Source organism: Microtus pennsylvanicus, chromosome 11 (assembly GCF_037038515.1).
Source record: "Microtus pennsylvanicus isolate mMicPen1 chromosome 11, mMicPen1.hap1, whole genome shotgun sequence".
In the NCBI taxonomy this organism is placed as follows: Eukaryota; Metazoa; Chordata; class Mammalia; order Rodentia; family Cricetidae; genus Microtus; species Microtus pennsylvanicus.
Window position 1 is genome coordinate 27,264,699 of NC_134589.1, and position 18,792 is coordinate 27,283,490.

The 18,792-nt window shown below is 54.7% G+C and overlaps 1 protein-coding gene across 1 annotated transcript; it reads right to left on the reverse strand.

Annotated features, from left to right (window-relative positions):
- Positions 1-984: 984 nt before the first annotated feature.
- Col1a1 (collagen type I alpha 1 chain) lies at positions 985-16,440 on the reverse strand. Its single transcript, XM_075991035.1, has 51 exons — positions 16,251-16,440; positions 14,637-14,831; positions 14,483-14,514; positions 14,326-14,361; positions 14,135-14,236; positions 13,379-13,447; positions 13,086-13,130; positions 12,872-12,925; positions 12,658-12,711; positions 12,128-12,181; positions 11,969-12,022; positions 11,592-11,645; positions 11,462-11,506; positions 11,288-11,341; positions 11,130-11,174; positions 10,937-10,990; positions 10,591-10,689; positions 10,458-10,502; positions 10,267-10,365; positions 10,082-10,135; positions 9,799-9,906; positions 9,650-9,703; positions 9,296-9,394; positions 9,124-9,177; positions 8,935-9,033; positions 8,375-8,428; positions 8,143-8,196; positions 7,988-8,041; positions 7,835-7,888; positions 7,402-7,446; positions 7,212-7,310; positions 6,870-6,977; positions 6,437-6,544; positions 6,192-6,245; positions 5,967-6,020; positions 5,642-5,749; positions 5,500-5,553; positions 5,335-5,388; positions 5,047-5,208; positions 4,840-4,947; positions 4,568-4,675; positions 4,410-4,463; positions 4,192-4,299; positions 3,761-3,814; positions 3,540-3,647; positions 3,194-3,247; positions 2,762-2,869; positions 2,390-2,672; positions 2,056-2,246; positions 1,539-1,781; positions 985-1,407 (listed from the first exon to the last, which is right to left on the reverse strand). Exons 1-51 carry the CDS (start codon positions 16,324-16,326, stop codon positions 1,261-1,263), a joined length of 4,362 nt encoding a protein of 1,453 aa, XP_075847150.1. The 5' UTR covers positions 16,327-16,440; the 3' UTR covers positions 985-1,260.
- Positions 16,441-18,792: the final 2,352 nt, after the last annotated feature.

Here is an 18,792-nt window from a genome sequence, read left to right on the forward strand (position 1 = left end):
TCTCTTGTTTCCTCCCACCCCAGGGGTAAAAACTGCTTTGTGCTTTGAAAAGCGGTTCTTTGAAACCCGGATGCAGAACAGACTAGGAGAGAGAGGCTGAGGGTAAGGTGCAGCCACAAGAGGGGAGAATTTCAGGATTTCAGAAGAGAGTTGAGAGGTCAGATTGCGATAGGCCCGGGAACTGGAAGAGAGGAGAGAGGGTAGAGAGAGAGCAGCTGGGGCTGACACTCTCTCCTTCCATGTTACATAGCACCTGTCAGAAAAAAGAAAATTCACACGAGTCCCTATCCATTAAAAAAAAAAAGAATAAAAATAAAGACTTTGAACAAAAGGAACATTTGCTGGCCTAGGGAGCATCTCAACTTCTATAGCACCAGAGATTCCTTCCCACCCCACCCCTTCACAGAGATGTAGCACCTTTGATACCAAACTGGGCGCGCTGCCACCCCGCCCCCATCCCCGCCCCCACACAGTTGCCCCGGTGACACACAAAGACAAGAACGAGGTAGTCTTTTAGCAACACAATTACACAAGGAACAGAACGGTCTCTCCCACCCAGCCTGCACACACGTGTCCGATGTTTCCAGTCTGCTGTGACCCCGCCTGGCTCCAAATCCCCTGGAGGGGCAGGTGGCTCTCTCACCACGGCCGGCGTGTGTTGCAGAGGCCATGGAGAGGCCAGATGGTTAGGCTCCTTCAAAAGTCCAAGAACCCCATGTCCTGGCAGGATTTGGAGGTGCTGGGTGGGGAAGTAGGCTGGGGGTAAAGGGGCTGATGGGATGTTTCAGCATTGCCTTTGGTTGCTGGGCAGACAATGCGTTATTTCCTGTGTCTTTGGGGGAGACTTAAATTTGGGAGCAATGGAGGAGAGGCCCCAAGAGGGGGTGGAGAAAGGAGCGGAAAAGGCAGCATTTGGGGTATCATAAGCCCAGCGGGCAGAAAGGAACTTATACCCACATAGGTCTTCAAGCAAGTGGACCAAGCTTCCTTTTTTAAAAAGTTATTTATTTATTCTTTTTTTTTTTCCTTTTTGGTAAGGTTGAATGCACTTTTGGTTTTTGGTCAAGTTCAGTTGGTCAAAGATAAAAACTAAGTTTGAGAGATGAATGCAAAGAAAAAAAATGTTTTCCAAAGTCCATGTGAAATTGTCCCCCATTTTTTTTTGGCTTTTGGGGAAATTCAGTTTGGGTTGTTCATCTGTTTCCAGGGTTGGGGGAAAGTGGGCTGGGTGGGAGGGAACCAGATTGGGGTGGAGGGAGTTTACACGAAGCAGGCAGGGCCAATGTCTAATCCGAATTCCTGGTCTGGGGCACCAATGTCCAAGGGAGCCACATCGATGATGGGCAGGCGGGAGGTCTTGGTGGTTTTGTATTCGATGACTGTCTTGCCCCAACTTCCGGTATGACTCTGGAGTGGATGAAAACGGTGGGAGGGGGTCATTTTACCAAGGGCAGTGACGGAGTGAGGGTCACTCTGATCTGCCAAAAGGCTAAAGCAGAAGCCCAGAGAGGTAAGCTGATCCCATCTGGAGGACTCACCGTGCAGCCGTCAACAAGGGTGCTGTAGGTGAAGCGGCTGTTGCCCTCGCCACGGAGCTCGATCTCGTTGGAACCCTGGAGGAGCAGGGACTTCTTGAGGTTGCCGGTCTGTTGATCCATGTAGGCCACGCTGTTCTTGCAGTGGTAGGTGATGTTCTGGGAGGCCTCGGTGGACATCAGGCGCAGGAAGGTGAGCTGGATGGCGACGTCAGCAGGATCGGAGCCCTCGCTTCCGTACTCGAACTGCGTGGGCCAGAGAGAGCAGGCAATGGGTGACCACATGGAATTTCTAGTCCCTGGCCTTCCTGCCCAAAATCTGCTAAGAAATTTCATCTCAAGTTAAAAAGTAGGGCACCCCTTGTCCATGGGCACCTAAGGGACCCAAGACTCCTGTCTCCTAGACCGACTCTGCCCTTCCACTAAGCCAGTATTAAATCTACTCCAGGACTTCCGCTGCCTTCTGAGCAGGAGGCTAGCCCATCTCCTGCAAAGTGGCTCTAGGGTTCAGCGCCTGTACCTGGAATCCATCAGTCATGCTCTCGCCGAACCAGACATGCTTCTTTTCCTTGGGGTTTGTGCTGATGTACCAGTTCTTCTGGGGCACAGAGGGCTGAGTGGGGAACACACAGGTCTGGCCTGTCTCCATGTTGCAGAAGACCTTGATGGCATCCAGGTTGCAGCCTTGGTTAGGGTCAATCCAGTACTCTCCTAAAGTGGGCAGGGCAACACAGAGTCAGGAGAAGTAGGCAGCCAGCACCATTGTGGAAAGTGGGATGCGTAAAGGCATGGGGGAAGAGGCATGGTGGGAGAAAGAGGGTTGGGGAGGGGAGGCAGCTGGGCTTGGTCCTTACCGCTCTTCCAGTCAGAGTGGCACATTTTGAGGTCACGGCACGTGCGGGCGGGGTTCTTGCGGCTGCCTTCGGGGCTTCGGATGTTCTCGATTTGCTGGCTCAGGCTCTTGAGGGTGGTGTCCACCTCAAGGTCACGGTCACGGACCACGTTGGCATCATCAGCCCGGTAGTAGCGGCCACCATCGTGAGCCTTCTCTTGGGGTGGCTGAGGCAGGAAGCTGAAGTCGTAACCGCCACTGGGAGGACCAGGAGGGCCAGGGGGTCCAGGAGGGCCGGGAGGACCCTGTTTAAAGAGAGGAGGTCAAGGTTTCCTGGTGTTCCAGTCTCCTAGGGGATGGAGAGTCATGAGGCAGAGGATGTGGGGCTACGTACAACAGGACCGCTGTCACCAGTACGACCTCGAGGACCAGGGGGGCCAATGGGGCCGGGGAGACCATTGAGTCCATCTTTGCCAGGAGCACCAGCAGAGCCAGGGGGACCCTAGTGGTAGAGATGGCCGGAGAAAGTTGGTCAGAATCCCAAGGCAGCCCCGACTCTGGCTGAGGAGCACCCTCCCCATCGCTGACTCAGTCTGGTCCCCATTTCTGCCTTAAAGAGTGTTCTCAACTAGTTACTATGGGTGTCCTGGAAGGAGCCAGGATCAGAAGGCCAGAGACTGTATAAGACCAAGGGTCTGTTTCTCCCCACCCTGTCTGGCCTCTGAACTCTTCTGTGGAGAACAGAGGGATGCCTGAAGGTAACCAGGGGTCCTCACGGTAGCTGAGATGGAGGACCCACGAAGAAGTAATGGAAAGTGCAACTTACCCGGGGACCTGCAGGACCAGAAGCTCCAGAGGGACCTTGTTCACCAGGAGAACCCTAAAGGACAGAGAAAGGCAGTTCAGAGGCAGTAGGGGGGGGGTAACATGCCCCCTTCATTCTAGAACTCTAGCTCCAAGTTGTCCATATGCTAAGACCACTTCCACAATCCCTGTCTGGGTACCTCTCTCCCTGTTAGAAATGCCCAGAAATCTTCTGCCCCTCTCCCCCACTAGGAAGGAATCAGAATGTCTGTCTAGAGAAGAAACAAGGAAGAGCTCTTCCTCCCATACGCAGCAAGCACAGGGAGCTGGTGGGAGAGGTCAGAGTCCGGGAAACTGGGTATACTCACAGGAGAGCCAGGAGGACCCTGGAGACCGGAGAAGCCACGGTGACCCTTTATGCCTCTGTCACCTTGTTCGCCTGTCTCACCCTTGTCACCACGGGGACCTTGGGGTCCCTAAAAGAGAGCAGAAGACAGGCTGTTGGGTGAAGTTCTACTGCTGTCAAGGGGGACACTGTTCACACCTAGGCCGGTGTTCACAGGACGTGAGGTTTGCATGGGACACTTACAGCAGGGCCACGGGCACCAGCAGGGCCAATGGGACCAGCAGGACCAGCAGGACCCTGGGGAGAAAATAGTGTGTTAGATCCTGACTAGGGGAGGCCAAGCCTGGGGGCTGCAGGATGAGCTCCTCTTGGTCAGATTCCTAGCCCACATCTCTGGTGCGGTGACCACCTCTCCTGACTGCCAGTCAAGCTTCTCCAGAGCCAGGCCTCACTCAAAGTGCTGGGGCAAGCCCCGTGCCTGGGGCAAGCCCCGTGCCTGGGGCAGATGGAGATGGGGCGAGATGGGCCTCAAGGCCAAGTTATGGCTCAGTTTTTCCAGGGAGGCCAAGGACCCAGACAAATCCCAAGACTCCCGCTTTTCCCGCAGCTGGATGAGGTCATTCATCCATTCCCTAGCCTTTGGGCATGCCTGAAGCAGAGGCCCAGCTACTTACAGTCTCACCACGGTCGCCACTCTTGCCAGCAGGGCCAACAGGGCCAGGAGCACCGGGAGCACCAGGGGCACCAGGGGGGCCAGCAGGGCCAGTCTCACCACGGTCACCCTGGGAGCAGAGGGCAGAGGTCATAAAGTCAGTCTCAGATGAATTACCCAGGCTGGGCAGGGGCCAGGGCAAACCAGAATCCAGCCCTGGTGTGGGGCCTGATCTCTTACCTTGGGGCCAGGAGAGCCATCTCTTCCAGGGGAGCCTTCAGCACCAGGGGATCCCTGTAGAGGGAGTTGGGAGAAGTGAGTGACCACCCCAGGAAAGAGGTCAGGCACAGTCCTAGTGGTCCTGTACCGTCACTGGCTAAGGGATGGAGGCTTCTTACCTCACGTCCAGATTCACCAGGAGGGCCAGCCAATCCAGGGGGACCCATGGGGCCAGGGGGACCACGTTCACCACTTGATCCAGAAGGACCTTGTTTGCCGGGTTCGCCCTAAAGAAGAAGAGAGAGAGTAAGACGAGACCAGATGTGGGGTCTGGAGCCATGAGTCCGCTTCTATCATATTTGCTCTCCTCGCCTCTGCCACTGCTGCCCCGCCCCTTCCAAGTCCTGGCATGATTTGTCTTGGAGACCCCCCAACATGAAGGAGCACTCACAGAGGGGCCAGGAAGACCAGGGAAGCCTCTTTCTCCTCTCTGACCGGGCAGACCAACCACACCACGCTGTCCAGCAATACCCTGAGGTCCAGGGGTACCAGGAGAGCCCTGTGGGAGGCAGACAGGGGTGAGAAGGGCTCACAATAACACAGAGTATTCACTATTCTGAAACACTCCAGAACAACAGAGATCAGAGCTAGCACTTACAGCAGGTCCATCAGCACCAGGGGCTCCTTTCTCACCAGCAGGGCCAGGGGGACCTGGGGGACCAACTTCACCAGGACGTCCTGCGGGACCAGTCTCACCACGGGGACCTTTGCCTCCTTCTTTGCCAACAGGACCAGGAGGGCCAGGGGGTCCAGCATTTCCCTAAATGGGCACAAGAGGGACTGTCAGAGTCCAGGTTTCCAAAGCATCATAGTTACATGTCCCAGCCAAGCCCACTGTCCTGACAGTGCTTGTCCCTCACCCCAATCCAAAACCACAGATACTCACAGAGGGGCCAGGGGGACCAACACGGCCAGCAGCACCAGGGAAACCAGTAGCACCCTGGCCGGAGAGAACACAGTGTGGTCAGAAGCGAACAGTAAGCTTACCAGGCCCGATCTCCTCCAATCTCTGGCTTTGGGGAGACGCCACAGAGACGTGGATGGTACTCACAGGGGGACCAGCAGAGCCACGAGCACCTTTGGGTCCAGGAGCACCAACGTTACCCTGTAAGAGAGTGTAAAGGTATAAGACCCAGGCTAGGCCCAAGTCTAAGGCTACCAGAAACTTGGGTTGTAGAGGACGAAGGACTCACAATGGGGCCAGGAGGTCCAGCAGGTCCAGCGGGGCCAGGAGGACCACTGTCGCCTTTAGTACCAGTTTCACCAGGTTCACCTTTAGCACCAGGTTGGCCATCAGCACCCTGGACAAGAGGGAGAATGGAGCAGTGGATAAGGCAGCCTGGGGCAGCAGCAGGCCTCTGGGCTGGGGGGGGGCAGCTAGAAGCTTGGAGACAACCAGTCCCTCCCCACCCTTCTCCCCCGACTCAGGGTTACACTTCTGTCCTCATTCAGTCACCCAAGGTCCTATGCCTCCTATCTCGGCTGGTGACAGAAAGTAAAGAGGGTATTGGTACTCACAGGGGGGCCAGCGAAACCAGCAGGGCCAGGGGGGCCAGGCTCACCACGGTCTCCCTGGAAGAAGAAGATGATGACTTTGGAGAGATGTCTCCACATTGGGAAAGGAGAGAAACAGAAGGAGCAAAGGCACAGAGGTGATGGTCAGGGGTGGGGGTGGAAGGAGCAGAAAGCAGGTAAGAGAGAAGGGCTGAACACAGATCTTATCAGGGGGTCGTCTGTACTTACAGGGGCACCACGGGCTCCGGTGGGACCAGCAGGACCACTAGGACCAGTTTCTCCCTATGAGGGAGAGACAAGCGCTCTAAACTCTCCTAGAAGATGAACCAATAGCATCTCCTTTCCCTTCTGGTTCTTTGAACCTCCTGGGTCACCAGCTTCATGTGGCATGATCTGCCTTCCCTGCAAAGCCCCACCTGGGCTTGCTGAGGAAGCTGTGTGTTAGGAAATAAGGTGACAAGGCAGCCACTCACCTTGTCACCAGGGGCACCAGCAGGGCCAGGAGGACCAATGGGACCAGTCAGACCACGGACGCCATCTTTGCCAGGAGAACCATCAGCACCTTTGGGACCAGCATCGCCCTAAAGATAGGGAAAAGTCAGACTTCCAGTGTGGGGCCAGGAGTTGAGCTACAGCATCCTGCAGACGTTTCTCAGACCCGGTGCCAAGGATACAAGATCTTTTCCGGGGAAAAGGTGACTATGTGGGGTTCAGGTGGGACCTTGGTTAAGAGGCCCCTGATCTCTACAGTGTGATAAATAAAGGAGCCTCTGTCAGGGAGATGGCCCAACTCTCATCACCATGGTAACACATCAAGAGAAGGGCCTGAATCACAGGTATAAGATTACCTAGCAAAGTGAGGAGATAGGTGAGACCCACCAAGGGCTCAAGGGAAGGTTGACTTACTCTGTCACCCTTAGGACCTGGAAGACCAGCTGCACCACGTTCACCAGGCATTCCCTGAAGACCAGGAGCGCCCTGGCTACCGGGAGCTCCGGGGGCACCAGTATCACCCTGTTTGGTGAACAAGAAGATGAGTGAGACATGGAGTCCCAGGAAGCATCTCCGACCCCCGAGCTCACTTAGAATCTCCTATGTGTGGATCCAAGGTCAAGGTTCCAGCTAGAAGGACAAACTCATGAACCCGACCTCAGGTCTCATGGGTACCTTCTCTGGTCTTGTCCCCCAACCCTTCACATCCCTGTGGCTTGGGTCATAACCATCATATGCTTTCCACGATGCCCTCACCTTGGCACCATCATTGCCGGGAGCACCATTGTTTCCACGGGGACCAGCAGGACCTGGGGGACCTTGTACACCACGCTCACCAGGGAAACCTCTCTCGCCCTGCAAAGGAAGGAGAGGGCACATGATGGCTGCTCCAACAGGGCCGAGCTCGGGACATTGTAACGAAAGTGGCATGAGAGGACCCACTTACTCTTGCTCCAGAGGGTCCAGGGGCACCAAGGTCTCCAGGGACACCCTAAGGGTGGGAAAGAGGAACACAGTGAGCCCAAATTCCCCTTGAGAAAGAGCTTCCACCCCTCTCCCTGGGAGCTGGTCCTTGGGAGCCATGTTTAGAAGTGAAAACATTCTTGGCTGAGATTTGGAATCTCTCCTTACAATGGGAAGGCTTGCGGTAAAGCAGAGTTATTCCAGGATGCGTGTAGAGAAGTCACCTTGCCTAGAAGCCATGCAACCACTTCCACATCATATGCAGCTCCCTCAGTCTGTGTAACCACAGTCCTCCCCTGCATCTAACCTCTATCCTTCTAGCTGCTGGTTCCCTGCTCATCTAGGGGCAGTGGGTGGTCTGTCTCTTTTTTTATTTCCTGCCTGCTCCTGCCCTCTGGCCAGTTGCTACCCCTTACCTGTTCACCGGGCTTGCCTGCTTCACCAGGAGGACCAGCAGGGCCGGGGAGACCCTACAGGGTGGAGATGGGAGAGAGAGAAGGGTTTAGAATCTGTGAGAGTTAACAAAGAAACATTCAGCACTCCCCTACAAACCTGTCACCAGGTCTTACCTGGAATCCAGGGGAGCCAGCAGGGCCTTGTTCGCCTCTCTCACCAGCAGGACCCTGTCACAGAGAAGAGGTTGTCATCATGAGTAGTCCAAGGGGGAGGGAGGCAGAGTCCCCCCTTTCCCTGCTCTCCAGGCCTCCCTGACAGAAACACTTACAGCAGGGCCGGGGGCTCCCTGAGCTCCGGCTTCTCCATCTTTGCCAGCAGGACCCTGTGGGAAGAAGGTGGCAAGCTCAGAGTGGTAAGGCAGATGGCAGTGGCAGGTAAGGCCTGGACCTCTGGGACAAGGCAGAGCCTGCTGTGGCTTCTGGTGTCCTCACAGTCGCTACAGATGGTATGTGTCATAGGCAGGGGCAGAAAGGTGACAGAGACTTAAAAGAGATACTTACAACAGGGCCAGGGGGTCCAGGAACACCCCGCTCTCCAGCCTTTCCAGGTTCTCCCTGTGTAGAAAGAGAGGCAGAATTGAGGGTCATGGGATTCACTACAGTCAAGACCCCTCATTACAGTGAGTATTCCTAGAGGGCTTTCTGTTCAAGAAGGCTGAATCCTCTAGGGAAAGCCTTTCTGGCATCTCATGCTTGGTCTCTCTCTGCTGCACACAAAGTGGATGCTGCCCAAGGCTCCTTCCTGGTCACCTTCTCCTCTCCCTTTTCCTGACACACAACTGTGGTGACCTGAACTGCTAATGGCTGTCATCTCCTCGGGGTTCTCTTCTTCCTACCACACTTGGGGATGACTATCTCATAGAAGACCAATCTTATCTGTATGCTGGGGGATGCTCACCCAGCAACAATACTTAATTATCAGGGACAAAACAATATCAAGGAGCCAAAAGTCTCCTGTTTTACCAATGGGTCCCGGAAAGGTCATTAAAGGGCCCAAGGTCACGCAGCAAGTCAGCGGAGTTAGTGTGCCTGTTCTGCATTGTTCCTCAGTGAGTACTTACAGCAGTGCCCTTAGGCCCAGGGAATCCCATCACACCAGCCTGGCCACGGGCTCCAGGAGGACCTGGGGGTCCAGGGCGACCATCTTGACCAGCGGGACCCTGAGGATGAGAGGCACAAGAGTTGTGGTAAGGACCAAGGTGCATACACAGGAGGGTGGAGGTGACACATGAGAGAGGAAGCATACTTACAGGAGGGCCAGTTTTGCCATCAGGACCAGGGCTTCCAGGGCTGCCAGTGAGACCCTAGGGAGAGGCAGGAGCATGAATGGAGGCAGGGGGAGGGAGTGGTGGAGGAGGGGTATGGAGTACCAGTTGCAGGCTGTCCCAGTCTCGTGCAGAACAAGAGGATCTTGGCTCTCACCTTGGCACCAGGCAGACCAGCTTCACCAGGGCGACCAGCTTCACCAGGAGAACCTTTGGGACCAGCAGGCCCGGGAGCACCACGTTCACCAGCAGGACCCTAAGTGAATAGAAGTCAAAGACACATCAGGGCCACAGCCTTGGCCTCATTACCACGGGCTGGCATCCACATCCTCTTCATGCTGGGGGAACGTTCAGGACTTTGAGGGGCATCATTGGAGATGCCAAATATGAGGAGGAGGGAGGCACAAAGATGGGCCCAGGTAACAGGGAGCATTGTTGGGGTCATGAGTGTTGGGAGGCGTGACCAGTCCTGTCGGGGGAGGTGAGCTCCTCTGCAAGGAAGAGAAATTACCTTGGGGCCAGCAACACCATCAGCACCAGGGAAACCACGGCTTCCAGGTCCACCCTGCAGGCAGAAAAGAAGAGACCAGTGAGATTAATCACCACCCCAGGGACAGGGCAAACACTGAGGGCAGAGAAGGAGAGGCACAGGGGACTTACACGCTCGCCAGGAGGTCCGGGCAGGCCAGTAGGTCCAGGTTCGCCACGGGCTCCTCGTTTTCCTTCTTCCCCAGCAGGACCAGGGGGACCTTGAACACCAGCAGGGCCCTGGAGTGGGCAGAAAGGGAGTGGTCAGGGGGCACAAGTCTTGAAGCCCATGACGCTGGCCTCTAACCACAGGGCCCCTGGGTATGGGGCGGGGGCTCCCGTCCTCCCTTGGTCTCTCTTGAGAGTCGTCCAGGCCCCAGGGGCTGAGGAGAAGGAGGGGTGATGTAGGACTTACGGGCTCTCCTTTGGCACCAGTATCTCCTTTGTTGCCAGGAGCACCAGGTTCACCCTGTGTTGGGGTAGCAGAAGAGAATGAGATGAATTGGCGTTACTCTGTTGGTTCGCAAACGTATGCTTCCCCAGAAGGGGCGCACTGGAGCTAGTGCATGAGTTGGGCGGAAGGGAGCGTTTTGTACTTACACTGTTACCCTTGGGACCTGGAGCGCCACTGGGGCCCTGGGGTCCAGAGGGGCCTCGGGCACCAGGGAAGCCAGGAGCACCAGCAATACCAGGAGCACCCTACAGGAGGCAGGATAGACATTTTAGCCCAGGGGTGGAAGGCATGAGGCAGGTGGCAGGCGGGCGTCCGAGGAGGGCTGGTGGTGACTTACGTTAGCACCTTTAGCACCAGGTTGTCCATCAGCACCAGGATTTCCCTATCACATAGAGAAAGGAGGGTGAGTGGCAGGCAAGGACTCTGAAGCTGGCAAGTAGCCCAGGAAGGCAGCAGCAGGTGACACTTACAGCAGGGCCGGCAGCACCAGCAGGGCCAGGGGGTCCGGGCTCACCACGAATACCCTGGGGACCTTCAGAGCCTCGGGCTCCCTGGGGACCAGCTTCACCCTGTGTTGGAGGAAAGGACAAATCAGAACCCAAGCTGGGCGTCTAGCATTACTTCTGGATGTCAGGTGTGTGTGTGTGGGGGGGGGCAGAAGAGGAAGGATGAGGACTTTGAGAGCTAGGGAGGGGACCCTAGGATAAGGGTATTGAGGAATGCGCTTCGCTCTTTCCACTCTGGGCTGCTCTGGTATGGGGGGACACCCAGTTTTTATTCTGTGACAGTCATGTTCGAAGAAAGAATGGGTCTCACCTTAGCACCAACTGCACCAGGGAATCCAGGAGGTCCAGTGGGGCCAGTGGGACCCTGGGAACAAAATGGATGTTTAACTACAAGGCACAGATAGAAGCTAAAAGCTCCTAAGTTTCAACAGCTGATGTCAGCCCCAAGAGCTGACACTGAGACCTCACCCCACTCCCAAACTCAAAGTCAAAGTCATCCTTACCGGGGGCCCGGCTGCACCAGTAGCACCATCGTTACCACGAGCACCCTGTAAGAGAAAGGGGAGACCCAGTTATGCCCCTGAGCATTAGACAGCTTCCAGAGTCCCTGGTGAACCCCAGCCAGAGCCCAGGGACTTCCCAGGGGGCTAGGAGTACTTACAGCAGGGCCAGGGGCTCCAGGGCGACCTCTCTCACCAGGCAGGCCTCGGGGACCCTAATAACCAAACCAAGAGATGTCAAGCGAGATGGAGATACACTCTCTGCCAGCCTCCATCCACCCTTCACTCAACCCCTCCCTCTTGAGGCACCCCCACCCTCAAGGTAGCATATTCACCATCTGGCCAGGAGCTCCATTTTCACCAGGACTGCCAGGCTCTCCCTAGGGACAGAGAACAGAGTGAGGGCTTCGTGTACAGCAGGACTGTTGGGGTGTGTGTGTGCAGAACCTTTTGACAGCCTCTTACCTTAGGGCCAGCAGGACCAGCATCTCCTTTGGCACCATCCAAACCACTGAAACCCTAAGGGAGGAAAGAGAGATGAGGTGAGACTCTGGGGAGGTGTATGCCACTTGGATACCCACACAGATTTGAGGAGTTTTAGATCACCACAGCCATCTCCCTGTCTCTGAGCCAGACCAGACCCCAATTCACCTATTGTCCCATCCAGTCTCTTTATAGGGACATCCTTCCCAAGAAAGGAAGTTCTTTTGGATGTCTAACCCATGACCTTTGAGACATCTGCAGCTACCAACTAACATGATACACAACAGGATCTCTTGGGGGAAGGGTCTAGAATGGTGGCTTGGGACTTTGGGGACTTTAATGACTCAAAGGAGACTTACTCTGTGTCCCTTCATTCCAGGGAGGCCAGCTGTTCCAGGCAATCCCCGAGCACCCTGGAGAGAAAGGCAGATAAGGACACAGAAAGGAGTCAGGAGGGCTCTGGAACACTGCTCCTAAACGCATCCCCAGCTCAGTTTAGACCCGGGGCCTATCCTCACCTGAGGCCCAGGAGGTCCACGCTCACCAGGACGGCCAGGTTTACCAGCTTCTCCCTGCAGAGAGAGGAAAGGTCATTATGGGTGTGCCCCACCCCATACTAGGAAGGAGTAGAAGGGCTCAGGTGTTTTGGGGCTATTGAAGGTTCGGTCTGATTTTGGGACCCAGAATCTAACTTTGAACCTAAAATTCAGTTTAGATCTACAATGAAACCTCTGGTGACTTTTGAGTACCTTCAAAGTAGTTTCTGTCACCATGCATTCATTTCCACATCGGATCAACCGGAGCTCTTAAACTTGGATTACTCCAAGGAATGAGGATGGGAGTATGGACGGAGGTGGGCACTGCCTTACTAAAACATGCTACTCAGTGGAAAGATCACTGCCAAGAACCCTCTGGGCACCAAGGAGAACTTTCATCTTCTTCCCCTGGTTATTGCCCCCGAGGGTGGTGAGACCCTGCCAGGAGGATCTAAGGACCCACACAGAGAAGGCCACGGGATGAGCTGGTGTCTTCCCCTGGGGTTACTCACATCATCTCCGTTCTTGCCAGGGGGGCCTGGGGGGCCACGGGGACCCATTGGACCCTAGAGGAGACAGGAGAGGTTGTTAGAACCCCCAAATGAGAGACAACAAAGAGGAAGACTGGAGTCGGGAGGGGACACAGGTCATCCTTCACTCAGTACGAGTGACTTTCACAGGAGAATTTGTGGAGAGGGAGGTGTGTCAAACGAAGGACTGACTTACTGAAGCGCCAGGCTCTCCAGGTTCACCAGGGGGGCCTTGGAAACCCTGAGGACCCTGGAGAAGGAGAGAAGGAGAGGCTCAGAAAGGCAGGTTCTTGCTAGGCTGTCTCCCTCTTACAAGAGATGTCTACCAGCCTCCTGCCTTCACCCCAATCGTTCTCCTCCAACGTCCCCCACATGCCCAAGATGATTCACAAAGATCCTTGGATACGTACGGGTGCACCAGGGGGACCAGGGAGACCACGAGGACCAGAAGGACCCTACAGAAGGAAAAAAAAGGGGAGGCATGTGATATCTGTGGGTGAAAGCCACGTGGGAGTGGTCTGATTTTACTGTGGGAATCACAGTTGTCCCTCATCTTCTCTAGGTCTGAGGTTCCAAAGGTAGCCTTTACCTCCCAAAGCTTTCTGCACCTCCCCCTTGCAGGACCATGGTGGGCCTCTCTCTTCTGGATCCCTCCCCCCACGCCCCATTCCCTTTGCCACCACTGCTCCCCCTGGTGGCTCACCATGGGGCCAGGCACGGAAACTCCAGCTGATTTCTCGTCATAGCCATAGGACATCTGAGGAGCAAAGTTCTAGAAAAAGAAGAGAGAGTGCATGAGAAATCGGTCTGGGGTGGTGAACCGAAGGGCGGGAGGGCATTGCCAGGCATGGGGCAAACTGACACGCGCTTGCGGATGTGATTAAGAAAGCCATCAACACTGCCTGTAAGATGTTTCCTGTAGCAGACACCTCAACTGAGCCATCGAACCAGACAATCCCAAACCGCAGAACAATCAATAAAAGAGCCGCCTCTGCCTGACAACCAGACTCTTCAAAAACTTGCTGAGCCAAGATGACAAAGAGTCTCAGAAACAGTCAACATTCGTGGGGACCGAAGAGGTGATGATGAAATGAAATTGGTGGACAGGAGGGGGGAGGGAAATGCTATAAAGGACACTTTGGGCATTGGTTAAATCTGACAGTGGATTGTATATTAGGCAATAGCGCTATAAGAACATTAAATCTGGTGCTGTGGTCCCATAGGAGAATGTCCCTGTTTAGGGAAAGGCACTTAAGTGCTTCAAACACAGGGCACGGGCATGTTCTGTGCCCAGAGTGGCCAAAGAGTTGTGAAGGAGGGTGAGTAGAAGTTCTGTACACTATTGCAACTTTTCTATATGTTTATGATTATTTAAAAACATAAAGTTATGTCTGTCAAAGCCAAAGCAAAACAAAAACCGGGGAGTCACACAGGTCTGGGGTCTCAACGATCTACTTACTCCTCCGAGGCCAGGGGGGCCGGGTGGACCAGCAGGACCAGGAGGACCAGGAAGCCCAGGCTGTCCAGGGATGCCATCTTGTCCAGGGGGGCCAGCAGGTCCCTGGACCAAGAGAGAGTGGGGTTGCTATAAGCACAAACCAGAACCACACCCCCTCCAGTGTACCAGCTCACTTAGAATGCAATGCTTACCCTTGGGCCTTGAGGGCCGCGGTCTCCCTTGGGTCCCTGTGGGTTTGAGGGTGAAGAAATAAGAGACAGATTAGAGAAACGAGGGAAGTTGCAGCCCATAGGAGGACAGTGGGAGTCACACGGGTGAGCTGAGCTGAAGCAGGGAGCAGAGTATTACCTGGACTCCTATGAGTTCTTGGTTTGGTGATTCTGTGGGGGCAAAAATGTGCAGTTAGAAGTAAATTTACTAAGGTATCCGAGGTGTTAGAGGCTTTCACGGCACAGGCAAAGATGGGTCTCTGACCTCCCCTAAGCCTAAGTCCAGAACGTACCATATTCTTCTGGGCAGAAAGCACAGCACTCGCCCTCACGTCTTTGGGGGTTGGGACAGTCCAAGTTTTCCTGGCAAACCACGTCATCGCATACGGCCGTGCCATTGTGGCAGATACAGATCAAGCAGACATCGGCTTTCCACGTCTCACCATTAGGGATCTTTACGCCATTGTGTATGCAGGTGACTTCAGGGACTGCACAAATGGGAAACAGGACGTGAGCGGCTCTGAGACCCCACCTCGGGGCGCCAGGGATCCCAGCCCTACTCACCCTTTCCTCTGTCTAATAGCCGCACGTAGATTTTCCACTTCCCACTTCTCCCCCCACCCCCCACCCCCAATCCTTAAATGCTGGTCTGCTCCAAAGCGGCGTTCAGTGATAGCACCGGGAATCCTGGCCAGGACAGCTATAACTTCCCAGTTCTCAGGAATTTAAACAAAGCTTTAGACCGGGGTTGCTTCCAAACTCAACTTCAGCCCACGCGCGCGGAAACCAAGTGAAATAGAAAGCCTTCTGCAGGAGAGTAGGAGGGGTCCCATACAGTAAAAGGAGGTTCATGGGGGTGTGGTTTGCGCGCAGACAAGAGGCGGGGGTGGGAGGAGAGAAGGGGTGTTTCAGCCCTGGTCCCACCCCCATTCCCTGGGCAGGTGGGATGAAGTGGGAGGGGCTAAAATGTTGAGCTGATTTCAGTGGAGTCCAGTCCTAAAGTTGGATACATCCTAACCTCCACCCCCGCTCCCAGGAATCTTAAAAAGCTTGCTTTCGAGACAAGCCCCGTCCCTCAAAGCTAAGAGAGTCTCTCTCTCTTAGCCAAAGAACTCAAGCCTGCAAACAGTAATTAGTAAACCATGCCCACGGCTCTAGTACCGGATCAAGTGAACCACTAGGTGGCAGGCAACACTAAGCAATGCGTAGGGCGGAAACAATTTTATCCGGCCTGAGCCACTTCTTTCAAAGACGGGCTACCCCAGCCCTGGCATTATTTTCTCAGTCTGGAGATGGGGGTCCCAGCCCGGCAATAACCCAGATCTTCCGTCTTTAGCCCGAGCGCTGTAAAATGCTGACCCGGAACGCGTAGTGCTCAGGTTGACCAGCAGGAGGCGCAGGGACCGCGCCCTGTCAAATCCGAGCCAAACTTTCTCATCCAGCAACCCTCCCACTCTGTGCGTCCCCTCCCCCCCACCAGCCCAGCACCCCGGCGGCCCCAGCAACACTGTCTAGCTTGCAGAGAAGGCAAACAATCTTTCCTTATGAATCATCCCGCAGCCTTTTTGATAGCTTTTACATCTTGGGCTACGAATCTCTATTCCAGCGGCCTTATTCCATCTTCGACGTACTCTGTCCCAACTCGTGCCCAGATTCCCACTTTTCCTGTTATGCCACTGGTGGGTGCTTGGAATTTACTTCTTGTGTCATTTCACCCCGCGCTCCACTTCTGAGAACTGTCCACCCTCATCTGCACGCCTGGGTGTCCTCTCTCCTCCCAGTTCCCCTTCATCACCTTCCCACCTCTGACTGGAGCATCCCGCATTTCTGTTTAAGCCTCACTTGCCAGAATCCAGAGCAGAAAGCAATACCAAGAAGCCGTGAACTCCCCAAAGTTTGAAACTTACTGTCTTCTTGGCCGTGCGTCAGGAAGGCAGTGGCCCCTAAGAGGAGCAGGAGCCGGAGGTCCACAAAGCTGAACATGTCTAGACCCTAGACATGTAGACTCTTTGCGGCTGGGGTTGGGGGTTAGCTTCGGCTCATGCGTGTCCTCACTCCGCGTGCCTCCTGCTCTGTCCCGAGGAGAAACTCCGGTCTGCTCCGACGACTGGCCTGGGCCCCTTTTATACCATCCTGATGGAGAGTTGGGAGGAACCCTGCCTCTTGGAGAGGGGGAGCCGGCAGCCCGGCCCCCAGCCAATCAGAACTGCCTGGCCCGGCCCCCAGTTTGGATAGGAGAGGGGGGAGGAGGGAAAGGAAGGGAAAGGAGTCCACCCAGCCCCCCCCCCCTTTGCAATCCTGCCGCCCCTGCCCCCTGATCTACCCTGGCCAGAGATACTGTCATCGGAGTGTGGGCCTCAGTATACTGATTTGTGGGTAGGGGATGCCCCTTGCACTTTTTTTTCTGGGACCTCAAATCAGAAGGATGTGAAACTGGGGGTCTGAGTGGGGGGACATTACAAAAGAGTCAGGGTACAGGCATAATTGGGAAAACTGGCCCCGCTTCTTAATGCTTCTGACATCCTTGGGAAGAACTAAGGAATAAGCTGGACAGACATCTCTCTAAATCAGAAGAACCAAGTAGCTAAGCAGATGTGCCTGTTTGGGATGGTGAGGGGCAGAGGTAATCTCTTGGTGTGGTCCAGGTGTGAAGGATAAGAATATGTCTAACAAGCTAGTTAGACATCTCTTCAAAGATACTATGAATCAGATATATGATTGCTTGAAAGGAGGGAGGGGGAATGGAGGTCTGTTTTGCTGTGCCTATGGCTCCAAGAAAAACCCATAAGCCCTTCTACAGCTCCAGGTGTGACTGAGGCTGAGGTTGGGGAGAAGTTTGACACTCTGGACCTTCCAGAGGAGGCTTAGGTGTTAAGTGATAGAGTAGCAAGGTAGGCTGGAGGATTTCTGGGCCCCTAAAGCTATGGACTGGGGTTTGTTGTATAAATTAATCCCCTGAACTCCTTCAACCCAGAGCTGGGAAGTGAGCTTGTTGGGGGAGACCTGTGACCATGGATACCTTAGAAAAGGGTCTTGTACCAGCAGTGGCTACAGCCGGGAAGCGGTTAGAGGCATTCTTATGTAGCAGAATCAATCCAGAGAGAACAGGGAGAAGGCTCATGGGCACAGAGGGCTGTTCTCAAAGTGACAGAGAGTCCCCTTTTCTTATTGTACCTGGACTTGATCTGGGGACACCTAGGTGAATTCGGTGTGTGGAGGGAACTTGTGTTTGGAAGCAGAATGGCTTTATTTTAAGGCTTTCTCCCCCCCACACCCTCACTTCTTTGCTAGAAACCCTGGCCATTGTTCTCCACCTCTGCAATCAGGAAAGGGACATTTGTAGTACCCCTTCCCCAGAACAGCGGGTTATATTTAGAGAAGATGTCTCTAGTATCCTTTCTTCCCCTATATCCGATCCCCCCAAAATGCTCTGCCTGACCCCCAATCTATTTAGGACCTACACCCTGCCAAAACATAAGTGGTGAGGGAAGGCACTGGGGTCTCCTTGCAGGGCCTCGGATGTCCTGGGCCACTTCCCCCACCGGCTTCTTTAGAACTGCAGACGTGGAATCAGGGAGTCCCGCCTCCTCCAAACCATCCAAGATTCCATTGCCCCCCCCCCCCTTCACGCCCTTCCCGAGCTAGTTTTGTGCAACGAAGGCAAAGGAAAAAAAAAAGACCAAGGGAACAGAAGGGGAGGGAGCCACGTCGCTGGCCGTGGGCAGCTAGGCTGAGCAGTGCGGGTGGGAGACTGCATGGGGCTATAATTAAAGGGAAAATATAGTTTCCAGAGAGGCAGGACTGGAGACAGCAATGGAAGGACGGGACTTCATCAATTATCCCAACCATGTGGCAGTAACTTGTGGCCCAGGATCTGCCCCCGCCTAGTGCCAGTGCCTGCAGGGCAAGACTGGGGGTTGAGATGCTGAGATGGTAGTTCCGGAAACCCACTGAAGTTCTGCCTTCCACTGTGGTCAGTTCCAAAGGGTGCCCCTGCTCCCCAACATTGGCCAGGAAGGACCCTGTGCCTAAGAGGAGCAATCATTTGAAGACTTGTCTAGGGTAGGATGCTGCACGGCTTGACAAGGAGTTGGTGTGATCACCTTTTATTGAGTTTTATATTAGGAAAGCACTGACCCAAATGAATCTCCTTTCCTTGCTCCTGACCTAGCCTCCCCCAGGCTCACCTGGAAGAAGAGAGGAGCCTCACAGGTGTGAATTGGTGACTGCTACATCAATACATCAAGGGTCTGGGGTTCTGATGGAGACCTGGAGACCCCTGGAGGTGGGGGTGGGGTGGGGGCTTGGTGTGTATGTGTTAGGTGACAACCGCTACCCCAATTCCAGGTCTTTGCCCAGGGGTTGTAGCCAGATGGGTTCGGAGCTTTCTTTCCACGTGGCATGGAGCGGAGGCTCCGGGCCTCCTCTACCACTTTCCAACTTAAAAAG